Source organism: Chrysemys picta, chromosome 12 (assembly GCF_011386835.1).
Source record: "Chrysemys picta bellii isolate R12L10 chromosome 12, ASM1138683v2, whole genome shotgun sequence".
Classification (NCBI taxonomy): domain Eukaryota; kingdom Metazoa; phylum Chordata; order Testudines; family Emydidae; genus Chrysemys; species Chrysemys picta.
In genome coordinates, this window is record NC_088802.1 from 45,311,033 (window position 1) to 45,328,360 (window position 17,328).

The 17,328-nt window shown below is 42.7% G+C and overlaps 1 protein-coding gene across 12 annotated transcripts in view; it reads right to left on the reverse strand.

The window, feature by feature from the left end:
• Positions 1 to 6,800: 6,800 nt before the first annotated feature.
• Positions 6,801 to 17,328, reverse strand: part of SPAG9 (sperm associated antigen 9) — a 107,350-nt gene continuing 96,822 nt past the window's right edge. For all 12 annotated transcript variants that reach the window (XM_065562831.1, XM_065562830.1, XM_065562827.1 and 9 more), the window contains 2 exons: positions 12,560 to 12,697; positions 6,801 to 10,107 (listed from right to left, as the gene is read on the reverse strand). In XM_065562831.1, coding sequence (XP_065418903.1) covers positions 9,992 to 10,107; positions 12,560 to 12,697 — 254 coding nt within the window. In that variant the 3' untranslated portion in view covers positions 6,801 to 9,991. The remainder of the gene's footprint in view (positions 10,108 to 12,559; positions 12,698 to 17,328) is intronic.

A 17,328-nucleotide genomic window follows, 5' to 3' on the forward strand; every position in this document is an offset into this window, starting at 1 on the left:
ATGTACAGTGTAGGGTAGCTACAATCCAGAGCAATGCACAGGAATACAAATTTGGCCACCTTTGAAGGGGCACTTTCTGTGCCCGCCATGGCTAGAGGAGCTGCCGCTTCCTTCCCCCTCCGCTGCCAGAGGAGCTACCTCTCCCTGTGGGGCCCCTGGTGGAGCCGACTCGCTCGCCCTCTCTGCCCCTGGGGCCCGTGGAGCTCACTCTCCCCCAGCAGCCAGAGGAGCTGGCTCTCCCTCTGCAGCTCCCGGGCCGAAGGAGCTGTCAACTCCCGCCCCAGCCCAAGGCCGGATGAGCTGGCTCTCCCCACCCCGGTCCCTGCTTGCCCCCTCCCCTTGCACACACCCCTGCCACAATCAGAACATGAAAGTGTTTATCAACCCACCCAAGGCCATAGAACTTTTACTGTTCAGGTGCCAGCCTGTCCCCACAGATGTCTAAAAACCACAGGAAAGAACTGTTTGAAAGCAAATTTCCATAAGGATTTCTTTGGGGGAGATTCCCCCCCAAAATTGTTCCATCCCGGGGCAGAGTTTGTACCCCCAAAGGAAATATTATTTTTGGCTGCCAGCTTTCATAGTGTTTGACTTAACCTTTTATCAAACCCTCACTTCATTCTCAACAATTAGGTTTGAGAAACACCTCTAATCTGGCTGTTAGCATCTAAGTATTCGTTTTGCAGTCTGTGTTCATTGTATGAAGAGAGAGATTTGCTGGTGCTAAACTGAGTGACAACTCCGTCACCCCAGTCTGTTAGCTACTCCTACAAAACTTCTCAGGACTCTGCCAGCCCTTACTTTGCCTTCTCAGTAACACTGGGTGCATCCCAATTCATCAGCCGCTTAGAATACACACCAGCTTGTTTGATTCAACTTTACTTAATAGTACAGCTAAAACAAAGAGAAGTTCATTGACAAAGCTTTAAGTCATGTAAAAAAAAGGATAAGGAAAACAGAATTGGTTACAAAGGAAGCGAAAGTATAACACGCTACACATAACTTTAGCAGGCTACACTCGTTTGGCTAAAGCAGTTTTCTTACCCTCTACGTTTTTCTGTAGAGCTTGCTGATTTTCAGTCAAATCATGATTCTCCATGCCCTGGCAGGGGGTCTCCTCAGTAAATAGATAACCAAGTGTCCTTTTCCTTCACTCTATGCAGGGGCGGTTCTAGCTTTTTTGCCGCCCCAAGCATGGCAGGCAGGCTGCCATCGGCGGCATGCCTGCGGGAGGTCCACCTGTCCCATGGCTTCGGTTTACCTGCCGTCGAATTGCCGCCGAATCTGTGGGACCGGCGGACCTCCCGCAGGCACGCTACTGAAGGCTGCCTGACTGCCGTCCCAGGCACACGCTTGGAGCGCTGGTGCCGCCGCTGACTCTATGCTTCCCAGAGTTTGTCTTTGTGTCTAGGGATGAGACTCCAGTATTGTCCCATGTTGATTTCACATCTCCCTGTCAATCTGACTTTTCCTGTTGATGTCCATGCAAATGCAGCTCCCATTGTACTTGGTTCCACACTAGCTCAATTTGTATTAGAGACATGGAGATAACTCCCTACCTGTCTGGAAGAAAACCTGTTTGTCCCTTTGGTTACAAACTTTAAAGCATAATATCAATACGTAGCCATAGTCCTCATTCAGTGTTAATACATAAGTTTCAAAATTATATCTATCACCAGGGGTACCAGCTTTCATTCAGTATCTTACAAGACAATATAGATAAAGATAACAGCAATGCATTGTGTGTAGTGAGTTTGTCAGGTCTAGTAAGCGTTGCTGTTACAGGATAGCGAATCCTTTGCCTGTTGGCATCGAGGGGGGTCAGACTGTTAGATGGGTCATATAAGGTCTATTTAATGTATGAGTATGTCCCAACATACCCACTGCAGTGGCTTCTGTGCATCTAGGATCCTACTACACCTCTACCCTGATATAATGTGACCCGATATAACACGAATTCGGATATAACACGGTAAAGCAGCGCTCTGGGGGAGGGGAGGGGGGGAGAGCTGTGCACTCCGGCAAATCAAAGCAAATTCGATATAAGACGGTTACACCTATAACACGGTAAGATTTTTTGGCTCCCGAGGACAGTGTTATATCGGGGTAGAGGTATATGTGGTTTGATTTGAAATGAGGCACACTGTTTTGTAAGATCACCGCAGCTAAACAGTCTTTTTGGGGGGTTGCCAGTCATTGCTGGCGATCTCTGCATCTCAGACTGTAATTATTGCCATCCTAGTTTTTCCCTTTTATGATATTCTTAATGGTTTAACTGCCGTGACAACAGTAGGTAATTATCCCCATTTTATCAGTGTGGAAATTGAAAGATTAAGTGACTTGACTAAAGTCATTCCAGTCACTGCCAGAGCTGGGAGAACTCATGCTCCTAGATTCAAAGTCCAGGGTGGAGCCTGGCATGCATTTGTGTACAGGAGACACCAGTGATTGTGCTTGCACAGTGGTAAGTGCTCCAGGAAAAGGGAACTTTGGCAGCAAATCAAGTTCAGAAATGACAAGCTGAAAAATCTTTGTAAAACAAGCCGCAGGGAATGTTTCAACCCTGTAGCGCCGAAACTGTGATTTGCCCCAGATATTATGGGGGGAAATACATCAATCTACCCTGCACTGAATGTGGCATGTGGCACTTCTTGGAAGTTGCAGGGAGGAAGTAAAAATTAGGCATGTAATAATGGGGAGTTAGCTTCATCTTAACTAGCATCCATCCTATAAGGCTTTACATTGGGAAAGTACTGTACACTTAACTAAGTTAGTGCTGTCATGAGATGACCAAAGAACCAGTTTTGAAAAGCTACTCACAGCTTTAGCATGTGTTGCTTTCCTGTTTTTTTTCCCCCACATAGAGGCACTGCAAGAGGGAGTCTGAGTCGATATAGCTAGTAATTCCACTTCGCAGGGAGATTGCTGTGACCCTCAATCGAATGCGTCTGGCAAAATAACCCAAACCAAACCAAACCCCCCCCCCAAAACCAGGTAACAAAAGTTTAAAGCAGGGAGAGATGTGGCAGACCTACACATTGGCCTTCTTTATTTGATCCCAATCCTCCATTCCTGCTTTTTAACTATTCCTCTTAATCCTTTTTTTTTCTCTTTTGTCACAAAAGAATGTGTAAAAATGTATTCATCGTCTGAACTTTACTAATCTTCCCTTGTAACTTGATCTATAAGAATTTTCTTTTGTTCGAGAACCCATTCTTTCTACATTTCAAATACTCAGCACTGACTTAAGGAGGCCAAATTCTAAATGGATGTTCATTGGCAAGAGGTTGTTCCAAGAAACTTCCAAGTGTTGAAAATGCGGGTGAGTAAAGCTGCACTGTGGAAATTTTCTGAGCCATGGACTGTTTTACGCCAGAACACACGCTTCAGTTTAGGCATGGTATTATAGTCCTAGCAATCCTTAGCATCTCGCTGCACTTCTCAGCTGTAGCTCAGTGTTATCCTAGATGGGGAAATGAGACACATTACTTGCTCGTGCTCTAGCTGCTTTTGTATAGGCTAATTTATCTACCAGAGACAGGTAACAGTTGATAGTTGGGGGGCACAATTTAAAGTTTCTGGGAGGCCACCTGACTACCCCATATGTCACCTCTGCTGCCCATCCATCAGCCATTTGCATGCTTCCCTGGCCAGCACCCCAGGAAAGCCCAAGACCCTCCCACACAGGGGACTGCCCAAGCCCTGCGTGTGCCAAAGGCACCCAGAGCACCTCTCCGTCCCTCAGATAAGCGCTGGAGGGGCGTGAGAGGAAGTGATTTCCAGCCTGTTCTGGCCCCAAACTCACAGGGTCTGCAGAAGGCCCCTGGGCAAAGACTTAGAACCCTCTTTGCCCCTCACTTTGCCGCTGGGCGTGGGCGGCTCTGTTCCCTAGGCTTTGTGAGTGAGGCAGCAGCCACAGGTGGTGGTGCCCTCCCTTGCTGAGCCACCTCCAGCTGGGCCCCACAGCTGCTGAAGCCCATGCAGAGCCCAGCACCTGCAGCTGGTTCAGGGAAAGTGGGGGTGGGATCTGCTGGTCCCCCCAGCTCAGCTCCCCACTGCTGGGCACTGGCAGTGGCTCTGCCCCACTTGCTCCAATAGCCCCAGCGTGCTGAGCCCCTAGGACTGCGATGGCTGTGACCCGTAAGCCCCCCCCCAGTGCTGGTGGATGCCTGACTAGACATGAAAGGCAGAAAGCTGGGGGGAGGAGGGGCGGGCCACCTTTGTTCTCTACCATAAAATGTTTACAAGACGTATCTTAAATATGTATCATCACTGGACCTAGGTTCTACAACAATGGATTGTGCTGAACTGCACTGTCCTCAGCGGTCGCCTTCATTGGCAGGGAAATGGATTCGATGATGTAACTAGTGTTAGAACTAGAGCCACGTTGCCTTGTCCCATAATGCTTTGGGGGAGGGAGGGGGAGTATTTTCAACTTTCTAGAAGGCAGTTAAACATATTAACTAGTTTTAAAAGATTTACAGAAAAGTAAACGGAGACGGCCATTTGCTAAAAACTAACTAAGCCACACATCTACCAGATGGCTAAACAGAAACAGGTCAGCCAGCAAAAGCTGGAAGCCGACTCTAGCTGAACATTGTGTCCATGGCCTGAAGAATGCATCTCTTGGCATTGTCTCTTCTCTTTCCTCCGACCTTTGTAATTCACTATGTAGTTCCTGTGTGTGTGTCTGGCCTCTAAGAGCAACACTTGTGTTTTGGCTTGAAAGAGTCAAGTCAGATACTTTGGCAAGGTGTAAAGAAAAACACAGTTCTGTGCCAGAAACTATTTCATCTGAGCTGCAGTCAGAAGTGGAAATCCTCTAGATTCTTAACGTATGAATTATAGGTTGATTTTTGCCTGTGAATAGAGCCAGCTTTTTAAAACAAAACAAACTATGATTAGGAAGTGAATAAGGCAGTAAAAATGTCTCTTAAAAGGGAGGAATAGTTAACCAGGGAAGTCATAAGCAATAAGCAACAAGAACTGGCTATAGCTAACAAAGTGAGCTAGTTTTCATCTGTGTTCTCAAGACCAGATGGAAAATGCCAGAAAAAAAAGCAAGTCTTTAAGCCACCCAATCTGACCAAACCCTGGGTAAAAAAGTCCAACGAAAGGGACAGCCCGAGCATGGAGGAGCTACAACTTAAAATCCACCAAAGCCAGCCAGACTGACTACATTAACAGGCTCCCTGAACAACTGAGTGGAAGGCGAGACCATATCCTTGTTTTGTCAAGGTTAATCATGTGCAACCGCAAAGTCACTTAGAACTTGTCTTCACTGCAGTTAACTCGTGTGTTGCCCCTAACTGTCCACACAGAGAAACCCTAAGGTTGAGTGTGGTGATGTTTTAAACTAGAGTTGGCTGGACTATCAGGAACTGCACTACAGTCTGAATCTGGGAGTGGGAGATACCAAGATTTGGCGTAGGGGTGATGAGAGAGATGGCTTCAGGCTGAGAAGGAAAGTCCTGGGGATTCCTACCTGCTGCTCCTAGGCCCAGTCCTGGACCTCACCCTGGCAGCTCCAGCCTTGCTGGGGCCTGCTCTTCCTCCCCTCCCCCGGACATGAGCAAATTTAAATATTTCCATTGCAGGGGCACTAGCCCCTCTGGCTAGAGTTATAGTACAATTCTAAGTTAGCTGGTCATCCAATCAACACTGCAGCTGGAAGTTTGGATCACACGGTGTCTGCTCTCTCTAGGGCTAAGCTAACACCAGAGGAGTCGACTCGAATTAACTCTCCCGTGAAGACAACCTTAGAAGCTTACACTATTGTAGAATATGGATAGCTGTGTCACGTACAGCAGGGCAGTCATTACGCTTGTGCTCGATACTCTGTACTAAATCCTTCTAGATGAAAATCAAGATCCTGACAACAAAACCCCAAAGGTCTAGTGCTCTGTAGGGACCAGTAGCCCTGAGAGAGTGGGGGGCAGGGCCACAAGGGTGCAGTCTCCCAGCCAACCCAGAGAGATGTGTTTTGGAAAAGTGAACGATCAGGCCAAATTCTGAACCCCTTCCCAACACCCACCCTGTGGTGGAGAATGCCACATTTATGGGGCTGCTGAATAGATGTGGTCAGGAGAGGTACAGGGGCCATGAGGAAGCCAGAGCTGGTGCTGAAAGACCAGGGCCCTTGCAGTGTCATGAGGTTTGTGAATGGATTCAATTCTTTCCACTGAGAGGTAAACTCTGTCCATCCACCCCAAAGCAATCAATGAGAAACTCCATGAAGAGTTTCCTTAGCCCACTCCTGCTGGTTTTACCTGGGAAGTATGCAACCTGACTCTTGGTTACAGATATTACACAGTTACATCAGTTTCTTAAGTTGAAGTTATTTGGCCATTAGTTTAAAACTATTTGACAATTGTCTTCTGGTACCAATTGTTACACATTTAGCACGAGGCTACAAAGAAAACACCAAATCCAATGTATGTTTCATATACATATTTATATATATTTCATGTACAAAGTTACATTCTGAACCCCAAGGATTCAATAGAAATAAATACTGAAATAACTACACTGCTATAGGAGCTTTCTTGCTCACAGAAAAGCCTCAAATTTTAACCAACAGCAAGTTGAACGCTGTAGTATCCATCTCAGATTACAGAGGCAAGTAAAATTCAGCGTAAAGTGTCTAACAGACAAAACTGTCAAATTACAGACCATAAAATGTTTAAAATATGTTTAAAAGGTTGAGAAATGTGCAACAAAATTAATAAAGGAAACTTAATTTTGTTAGAGGATGGGACAGACATTTGTGTATAGAAAAATGCTCTGAGGTGCAACATATGTTGTTACAATATGGCATAACCCTGTTAGAAAAAATATTTAACTTCCGCATAGAGCTGTAATTTTTTTTTTTTTTTTTTACTGTGTCTCTCATTTTACAGACGAGGGTCACTTACAAGACCCCAGCTCAACAGGGTCACTTACAAGAGTGCTAAATCAGGTTTAATCCTTTGGTAACTTTTATAATACTCACATGGAAATAAATATTCAGTTACACACCATTTTAAAGACATACGTTCTTTAGAACAGTTAGTATAATAAAACAGATTTAACATTTGTTTGTTACTAAGGCAGCCTATGATAAAGTGTCTACACTCTGCCAGCTCTATCTGATCCAACGCAGGAAGACCTTTACAAGAAATTAACAATACAGCAGCTTATATAAGTCATTTTACCTTTATCATGCAAACACACTTATCCAAACAAGTAATGTGCTGCATATTTTGTGCTCGAAATGTTTCCAAACTATTAACAAGCTGTAGCTATCAAGAAATTAATTCCTATTTATAGGACGTTTAAATGACAAGTCTGATGCATAAACACATACTTGAGATTTAGATTTTTAGGAGTTTGTCATCTTGATGCATGGGGTTTTGCGTGCTTTACCCACCTTTCAAAGTGATCTGGAATTTATACATCCCAGTGCATTGTGAGGAGAATAAGTACGCCCTTAACCTACTGTTCCTTAGAACAGGGGATAAATTTTAAAATGAAAATGCAGAGTAGTGTGCAACCCCCTCTTCTACACCCACAGTTGTACTGTAGTGACAGGTAGTGTTTCCTTTAAAACCCCTCCACTATTGGACAGACACTTCTGTCTCTGCAGCCAATTGCAAGAGCTGGTCCATTGAAGTGAATAGAATGGCACAGTGTACCAGACTGGGCAAAAAAGACTAGGGATGCACTTGCCAGACATATCTGCTCTATTTGACAGCAGTGACGCAGTTCAAAGAAACAGTTCATTAATAATTACAAATAAAATGCTATACAAGATTTAAGGAACAGAATTGTGCGTTCTTTCTGAGAATACGTGAATGTGAAAATCCATTGGCGCGTAAAGCTTGTAGAATGTTTTCCAAATAGCCAATAAGTTAAATGTAAAAGGAAAGATGGCAGGAGGAGCAATAAAATTGCATCACTGTTAAAGTTTAGTCAGCATTTTTCTCAGACACCAATTTCATGAGATATAACTCAAATGTGCTTGAAGTTCAGCATACAAATCTAAATATATATATACTTTAAATAGGTCTTTCTTATAACAATGCTTAAGACGGTCTGATTTTATGTACTTTTTTTTATTTTCTCAAGTTCCCAGATTTCATATTTAAGCCAAAGCAATTCAAGATTGATTTTAAAAATGAAAATTTGGAAAGTGATTTGTGAATAACACTCATCACGTTTGGCATTCTGGAGAGAAAATACACTACCAAGGTATTAGGCATTTTTAATAAGGATTTTTACTACATAGCCTATGTCCTAAATACATATTTACGAGAGTGGAACAGTTGTGTACAAAATATGCTGTTTAAAAAGTATTTATACATATAAACCTAACCAATAGACCTGAATGGAGTTTTTCTGGTTTATCAGATATGATATGCATTTGAAAAAAGCTGCCTAAATCTATATTTACACAATAGACCTCAGCTAAATGTGTTCTTTTAAAAAATTAAGAAAAATATATAAACACGTTTGCCTGATAGACCAGAACTGCTCCTATTGCATAAAAATGTTTAGGCAGTTTTAAAAAAAGTTTGTCTATATTTATTCCTTTGAAACTGTTCCATTCTGTCACAGATTGCTCAGACAGTCCCAGTCTTTTGGGGATATGTGCTGAATGTTCAGAATCAAAAAAATGTCTGTTTTTCAGAGACTAAATTAAGGAACATCCTGGCTAAGAGTTAAACATTTTACAGAAACTCTATAGAAAGGGTTCAACTCAGTTTTGATACCAACTCAGGAAATTCAAAGCAAAAGGAAGACACTCAATCCTGAACTCACTCTATTGTGGTTAAAAAAATATATGGTGAGTAGACAGAATGTCCGCCTTGATATTAGACTCTCCTGGCTTCTGTCAGTTAATTCAATCTTCATGTTACTTAATCTGTTAATGTGTTTTTCTTCTCTCTAAATAACATAGTATTTCACTACCTAACCAGGGGTATGAAACTAACAATTATGTGTTTTTTGCCTAATTACAGAGCTGAAGTTCCTTTGCAATTTCATTTGGCAGAATCTATTTTCTTTTTTGTAGTCAGTTCTCTTGCTCTGTTTGAGGTCTCTAACCTCCATAACAGTTACTCACGAGTTTGACTAGCTAGGCAGAGGAGATTATTCTAGGGTCTAAGAAAAGATATATGGATTTAAGTCATGAAGAAAATGAATGTATCCCCTGCTCAAGGATTTTACAATTTTTCAGTTTTATAATCATCCCAATGTCTAAGTGTCCTTTGGAAATTACTGAGATGTTGCCATTTGACAAGGAAAAAGTGAGAAGACTGTTCTCCAAACTAGTTGTTATTGAGGGTAGCAGTTCTCAAACTTTAGAGTTCTTCAGCAGTCAAACATGAAACTTTATTTAAATATTGTTGTTTTAAGTTCTTCTATACAATCCCCTCTTCCCCCAGAAGTTTTGATGAAACCACAAACAAAACTGTATACACTATATAAACAAGATGGGTCAGGTTTGAAAATAAAAGTTAAAATTTACAATTCACTTTAGCCCTCACTGAATGTAGACATGAATCTTGATAATTCATCTGATATTAGTTTGTCAATGTTATAATACACTGGGAATAACTTTGCTGTTTCACTCAATATTTTGTGCAGATAAATTAATCTCAGTTGTAATGAAGTTTAACTCAATTAGTGATAGAGAGTGACACTAGCAAAAGAAGAGAACTACATTAGATTGTTGTGGTACAGTAAACTGTCTGGATTGCTTACCAGTGGTCACCAGTTTTGAGAAATGAAACACTGATTTTTTCATTATACTGATCTTACCTATGTAACACTGGTGCAGTAAAACAGCACAAGCTAATTCCTGTATTGTTACGGTCTGACAGATTTGCAATATAAAGTTAAACAGCAAAGAAATGCTTCAACACCATGTAGTGAAACAGATTCCGCAAAAATAAAAAACCAAAAAACATGCAGAAGCCTTTTTTCAGTCTCCAGCTGCTTCTTAGTGGGTTCACTCATTGCCATACATTACTTGCCACACTATCAGGTGACTCCTCTCAGCTTTGGCTACAGAAGGTTCAAGTTGCAGAGCTTCTCCAAGAAGTTCAGATTCCCCACCTTCATCACCTGAGAAACGACAACTTAGATTCAGCTGAACATACCAATGAAAATAAACTGGTCTTAGCACTATACACCAGGAAGGGTCAGTGTGGTAACAGGCAAGAATACACAGTAAAAGACAGTTGCCATCTGCCCCTAGAGCCACAGCAGATTCAAAACCCTTAACAAAAAAAACTAAGTAAGGAAGCTGGAAACCTGCCCTACAAATATTCCACAACAGTGCATTCTGAAGACCATATTTATTAATACTAGCCCTGGCCTAAGTTAACTGTAACTGATAAATGTCTCATTTCATTTATTTTCTGCTAATCTAAGGTTTGATGCTAGGGTACACAAAGCAAAGTAGAAAAGGGACAACGTTTACCCTGCATATCACCCAAGCAGAAGTGTTGACATGAGTGGGATTGCAACAGAGAGGAAGAGCTTGCAGACACACAAGCCAAATAAACAGAGCCAAGCATCCGGATACATAAAATGCTTCTCTGACCTAGGAGTAGAAACTGAATGCAAACTGTCACCATGAAATGTTAATGTAATCTGTACAGAAGCTGTAACACTTAAAGTCTGCTGTGAATTCTTTAGTCTTTCCTTTCTCATGACTTGTTCTCATTTTAACTGCTTCACACCATTAGTTTGTCTCACAACTCAACCACTGTACCTCAGTCCTAACCTGCATTAACCCTCCGCAGTGCTGCACTGATGCCCTTGAACAGAAACCAGTTATGGCAAAACAAGTGATTTTGCAATATGTATGAATAAATGGAGGTTTGGCCTAGACCACCTGAACTACCCTCTGAAGTCTCAGAGTAGCAGCCGTGTTAGTCTGTATCCGTAAAAAGAACAGGAGTACTTGTGGCACCTTAGAGACTAACAAATTTGTTAGTCTCTAAGGTGCCACAAGTCCTCTGAAGTCTGTTTACAGATAACAGGCCAACACACTAACCCACTACAGCATATAGCCCTCACTGTAGTTTGTATGTGACATCTGTACAGAAGAGTTTTAATATATCCAGGTGATGTGGGAATATGATGAAAACATTAGAAAGGCTTGAAATGGTTGTCTGGGTAGGTTAGACTGATTAAATCGAAGTATGACTTAGGAAGCTAAACATTGCCTGCATCTTTAGATTGATCTTCAGTTGTATGTTACTGTTTTTCACCAGATAGTAGTGTGCTACAAAATTGTGCTGTCTTCATGGAATTTGAGAAGATTTTTAGACTTTATATTAGAGAGATGTAAAAAAGTGCTGGAAGTGAAGCAGTCAAAACTAGATCCATCAATCATGAGATTATCAGCCACGCTTTTTTCACTAAATTCTCCATTTGCAGGGCAGTACATTAATTTTTGACTTTGATTTGATTTTATAATTTTGGTCAGAAGGGGCAAGGGGTTGTACATTGTTAATAGGTGTAACCACTACAAAGCAGTTAACTCTTACGCTTCTCATTCATGTATTTCTTTCCTAAAGCAAAGGCTTTTGATTAAGTAAACTCTTGTTTATATGGTAAACATACACCAAGTTGATACAGGTTGGATCAATGCAAATGTGTTACTGGAACAGGAACCTTTACAAGCTTCTGTATGAAAAAAGGGCAAGTATAGATCTGAACTGATTTTTCCTTTTTTCTTATAAAGGAAACTTGAACATTTTTTGGACAAAGACTCATGTAATCTTTAAAAATACAGTTTAATATAAATTAAGACAAAGGCACATGCTCCAGCAACGTAAGATATTAACACAAAAGGACTTAATTCCTTGTTGTCAAAGTACTCCAAGAAATACAGTAACATGACTCAGGGCTTGAATGAATATTTGTATGCAGATTGCATTAGCCTTGACAAAGACTTAACTAAAATCTTTTCGTTTTATCCATCTCTCCTCCACTTTTCCACAGCCCGAGTTCATATGTATCACTGACTTATTTGCCCATTAATAAAAACAGGGCTTTGTAGCGGAGCCCAGAGCTGAAGCAGCTCCGAAGCAGTGGAGCTGCAGGTTTTTGCCTGGAGCTGGAGCGGAGCCAGAGCACAGCTCCAAGGAAGACTTCTGCCACTCCCCAAATAAAGTCCTGTTTCTTCTAGCTTAGGTAGTGTAGCTGCATTTCAGAAGTGAAGGGATTCCTAGATAGTTAAGATATGAACTACAGTGTATCTAAATGTATGAAAGATTCTGAAATCCTTCTTGATGAAAGGCATTAAGACTAATAACTCATTCTCGCAAAGAACATGGTTACAGTTTCAATTCAGTCTTATATTAAATCCATACAGCGCTAATATTTATCCAAACAAATTCAGATACCAGAAATGTTCATAAATTACTGTCCCCTTCCTTAGAAGCCTCATAACAGATTTAGCTTTTAAATAGGAAAATAGATCAAGTCATTAACTCTATCATAAAGCACTTTTACTGCATTATACAAAGGTAATGAAAACATTTTGCAAGATCCAACTTCTTACCCATTCTGAAGTCAATATATCCCTCTCCTCCACTTATCACCAACATAGATTTTAAGGGAGTTTGGCTGAAGAATTCTTGGGCAGATTTATCACCTGATAGTTCTGCTCCACCACTGTTGGCTGGGCAAACAACTTGACCTGTATTTCAGAAAAAAACATTGTTTTTATTCAGCACCTTGAATATGAAATCTCTTCAAGTAACTGATTAGAGACTAATATTGCAGTGGCTTTGCTAGACATATATTTTATGGCCAACCATGCATTCAGCTACTCGCAGCCTCGATGCTAGACCCCATTAGCAAGAGACAGATTGGCCATGCTAAGATTATTCCTTAACTCTTTAAAGAGATGTGAGATATAAAGGTTACTTACCTGTAACTGGAGGCTCTTTGAGATGAGTGGCCCCTATCTGCGTTTCACATGTGGGTATGTGTGCGTACCACGTGCCTGAGACTGGAAAAATCTTGCAAGTAGTGTCTGTTGATCCACGCCTGTTCCCTGGAGCTCGTCATACTCAGCACTCAGGCTATAAAGAGAGGAGCCCATGGACCGCCTCTCCGGTTACTTCTCTGCTTTAGATCATGACAGGATTCATGGTAGAGGAGAGGGCAGGTAGTGAAATACAGATAGGGACCATACACCTCAAAGAACCTCCAGTTACAAATAAGTAACCTCCATTTCTCCAAGTGCTGGTCTCTATGTGTATTTCACACAAGTGACAGGTAAGAGGTAGTCCAATAGGAGGGGGATGCAAGGATGCACACAGTGCAGATGTCTGTAATACTGCCATTCCAAAGGCTACATCTTCAGAAGAGGCTTGGACTAAAGTGTAATGAAGGTGTAGCTGGAACTCCTGGTTGTCGCCTTACAAGGCATCCAGCATAAGCATTTCTTGAAGAAATACCACTGAGATTGCCTGTGCGCTAGTGGAATGGGAGCACACCTCATCCAGGAAAGGGAGATGCGCTGATATCAAAGGAGCATAACAACCAAAAATCCACTTAGTCTGAGTGGATACCACTTGTTTGCATTCTTGTTCTGTTATAGCAAGTGGCTTGGCATTTTTCTAATTGATTTCGTACTCTGCAGGTAGAACGCTTTGCAAAGAATACTGGTAAGTTAACTGATTGATTTATATGCAACTCTGAAATTACCTTACAGATGAATTTCAGGCGGAGACGAAAATTTCTTTATGAAAAAAGCATATAGGTGGTCAGCCAGAAGTGCCTACAGCTTGCTCACCCTCTTGGCTGACATGATGGTGACAAGGAAGACAACTTTCACGGATAAGTGGGACATAGAGCATGTGTCCAGTGATTCAAAAGGTGGCTTGGTAAGCAGTGAAAATATAAGATTGAGATTCCTTTGCAGTGTTAGCTTCACTACTGATGGGAAGGTCCTAGTGAGACCCTTCAGGAATCTGGTTGTTATTAGGTGAATAAGGATAGAATAGCCCTCTACTTGAGTATGGAAGACATTGACTGGTCCCAAGTAGACCTGCAGGGAGCTAAAGAACAGGCCCAACTTCGTGAGAGCAAGGAGGTAATCTAGAATAGCAGGAATACCTGCTGTTTCTGGAGATAACTGATTTTGTTGCACCCAAGGAGAGAAACGTCTCCATTTACCTAGATAGCATTTTCTGGTGGAGAATTTTCTGCGATGATTGAGAATGATTTGAATGGTCTCTAATGTGAACACTCCAGATCTGACACCCATCCAAATACCAGGCCATAAGGTGAAGAGGGGACATCTAATCCTGCCAGTCGCTTGAGTTAGCAGATCTGGGAAGGGTCATATACGATGGGAAGATGGGTTGATATGTGCAGGAGGGTCCAGGAAACCAGAAATACCTAGGCCAGTTAGCACTTTGTTGTGATAAATCTTCTATAGAATCTGTTGTAGCAGTGGAATAGGAGGAAAAATGTACCTCAGGTGGTCTGTCCGGGATAGTAGAAGGGCACCACTCTTGGGAGTCCCAACTTAGTGGCTGCTCTGGAGCAATACATGTTGGATTTCTTGTTCGTCTGGAAGGCGAATTGGTCCCAAGATGGCAATCCCCACTGAGTGATGATTTCATTTAGCATTGAATTGTGTATCTTCCACTTGTGGTCGGTGGAGAAGTGCTTGCTGAGATTGTCCACCTCCGAGTTTTGTGCACCCAGGAGGTATGTCACAGAGTGTGATGTGATTCCAGATACACCAGTTCCCTAAGGGGATCAACTCTATGCACAGAAGAAGAGATTTCATCCCTCCTTATTTGTTTATACAAAAGACTGTCATCAAGTTGTCCAACATCATCTGGACATGTCGGGATTGTATATGTGGGAGGAATGCATTGCAGACCTGTCTGGCTGCTCTTAGTTCCAGGAGACTGATGGGCATTCTGGCCTCTGAAGGTGTCAACGTACCTTGTGTTGTGTGGTCACCCATGTGGGCTCCCTAGCGTATGAGGGATGCCTCCTTGATTATGATTGTGTCAGATGTGGGAGGAAGGTAAGGGACTCCAGCATGCACTTGCTCTGGGTTCATCCACCAGGCAAGGGAAGCCCTGACATTGGTGAGGACTGTCACTTCGGTATTCATGCTGTGTCTTTCAAGGAAAAATACCAAAGCCAGGCCATTAGGTAATGGAGATGAAGCCTGTCAAACAGCATTAAGTAAGTATAAGAAGAGACCATGTTGCCTAGTAGGGAAAGACAGACCTTGACAGTAGTTGGAGGTTTGTGAGTGATGTCTTATCAGGCTGCTCATGGCCTCGAATCTGTCCATAAGGAGGCATGCCCTTTCTGAGGTCAAGGCTAGGATCGCTCCTATTACAACTACGGACTGAGAGTCAGTAAACTTCTCTGTGTTCATGCAGATTCCCAAAGATGCCGGGCAGAGCTGGCTCTAGCTTTTTTGCCGCCCCGAGCGGCGAAGCAAAAAAAAAAAAAAAAAAAAAAAGTATAGATATAAATATATAGGCACGTTCGGTGGCAGCTCTACTGTGCCGCTTCATTCTTCGGCGGCCGGTCCTTCCCTCCGAGACAGACGGAGGGACCCGCCGCCGAAGACCCGGACGTGCCGCCCCTTTCCATTGGCTGCTCCAAGCACCTGCTTTCTTCGCTGGTGCCTGGAGCCGGCCCTGATGCCAGGAGGCAAAGCAAAGATGAACGTTGAAGCTGGATCTTCCTGTTTGGAGCAAGTCCACATCTCGGAAGATGGTGTAACAGTTTTGTCTCATCTGTGCCACCTCCACTGAGAAGACCTTTGTGAAGACCCTGAGTGCTGTTGCCAAACAGAACAGGAGTACCTGGAATTGGTCATGTTCCTGTCCTATTAGAAATCTGAGAAACCTTCTGTGCCATGGTTGAACAGTCACATGAAAGTAATCATCTTTCAGGCTGAAAGCCACAAACCATGTGTCTTTCAGAGATGAAATTATCAGTGCCAACATAACTACGCAGAATTTGTAAATAAAAATATTTAGTTGATGCAAGTCAAGAATGGGCCTCCATCCTTTCTCGGGAACTACGAAATACGAAGAGTAGAACTCTTTCCCTTGATGTTGAGGTGGCACTTGCTCGATAGCCCCTCACTTGAGGAGAGTGTCCACCTCTTGTCAGAGGATCTCCTCATGAGACTTATCCCTAAAGAAGGGCTGGGAAGATGGTTTGTGGGGAGGCAGAGAAAGAATCTTGACAGGGTAGCCAAATGAGTACTAGATATGATCCACTTTTGTCCATGATTATAGCCCTCCAGTTGTGGGTGAATAATGCTGTGCAGGAGATGGCATCTGTGATGGTTTGCAACTCCTGAGTGTTCCATCAAAAGTAACCTTTACCTGGTGGCTGAGGTCAGGTGGCTGACACTGAGGTGGATGGAGTTGCATATCTTGGTCTTTGCAACTTCTGCCACTTCATATTGGTCAATGACAGAAAGGCTGTGGAAGAAACCTTGGTTTATATACCTGTTTATGGTAGGTCTTCTTCCAGATCAAGGTATACATGCACAGGAAGCAGAGGCTTGTCCTGGAGTCTTAAAAAGTGTAAAGACTCATCTGTCTTTTCGTCAGAGATTAGTTCTGTCAAATATCAGGGGGTAACCGTATTAGTCTGTATCTACAAAAACAACAAGGAGTCTGGTGGCACCTTAAAGACTAACAGATTTATTTGGGCATAAGCTATCATAGGTAAAAACCTCACTTCTTCAGATGCATCTGCCAGTATCCATTACTCTCATGAGAAGCTCGAGACAACAGGTCTTTTGTTTTATCAGATCTGGCCTCTGCTTTGGAGCTCGTGCTCAGAGTGGAGATGCTTGAGGGCTGAGGCCAATGTATTGGGGGGGGGTATCTCCCCAGTCTGGATCCGACTGGGGTCTCATGGCTTTCTACATAAGGTACTTGCTCTCATCTTACTTGGGCCTGGAGAGAGGAGCAGCAGCAGATACTGCACTTGGAGGAGATATGGGCCTCCCCAAGGAAGCAAAGACAGCACTGGTGGTCATCACTGGCCGAGAAGGAGCAAGGCACAGAAAACAATTCTTGAACCCCAGAATTCTGGGCATAGTCCTTCCTGTAAGGAGGGAAATAGAGAAGGTCCCTGAAGTGAGAAAAACTAATTTACACTAATTATAAAGAGACGACCAAACCCACTAAAATCTATATGCCATTATATTTACAGATAAAGATCCTGCAAAGTTAGCTTCAGACACCAAGAATTCCAACTCAGGCCATGCGGCAATAAGAAGGAACTGGAGAGGCAGTCAGTTTGCACCTCCCTTTATAC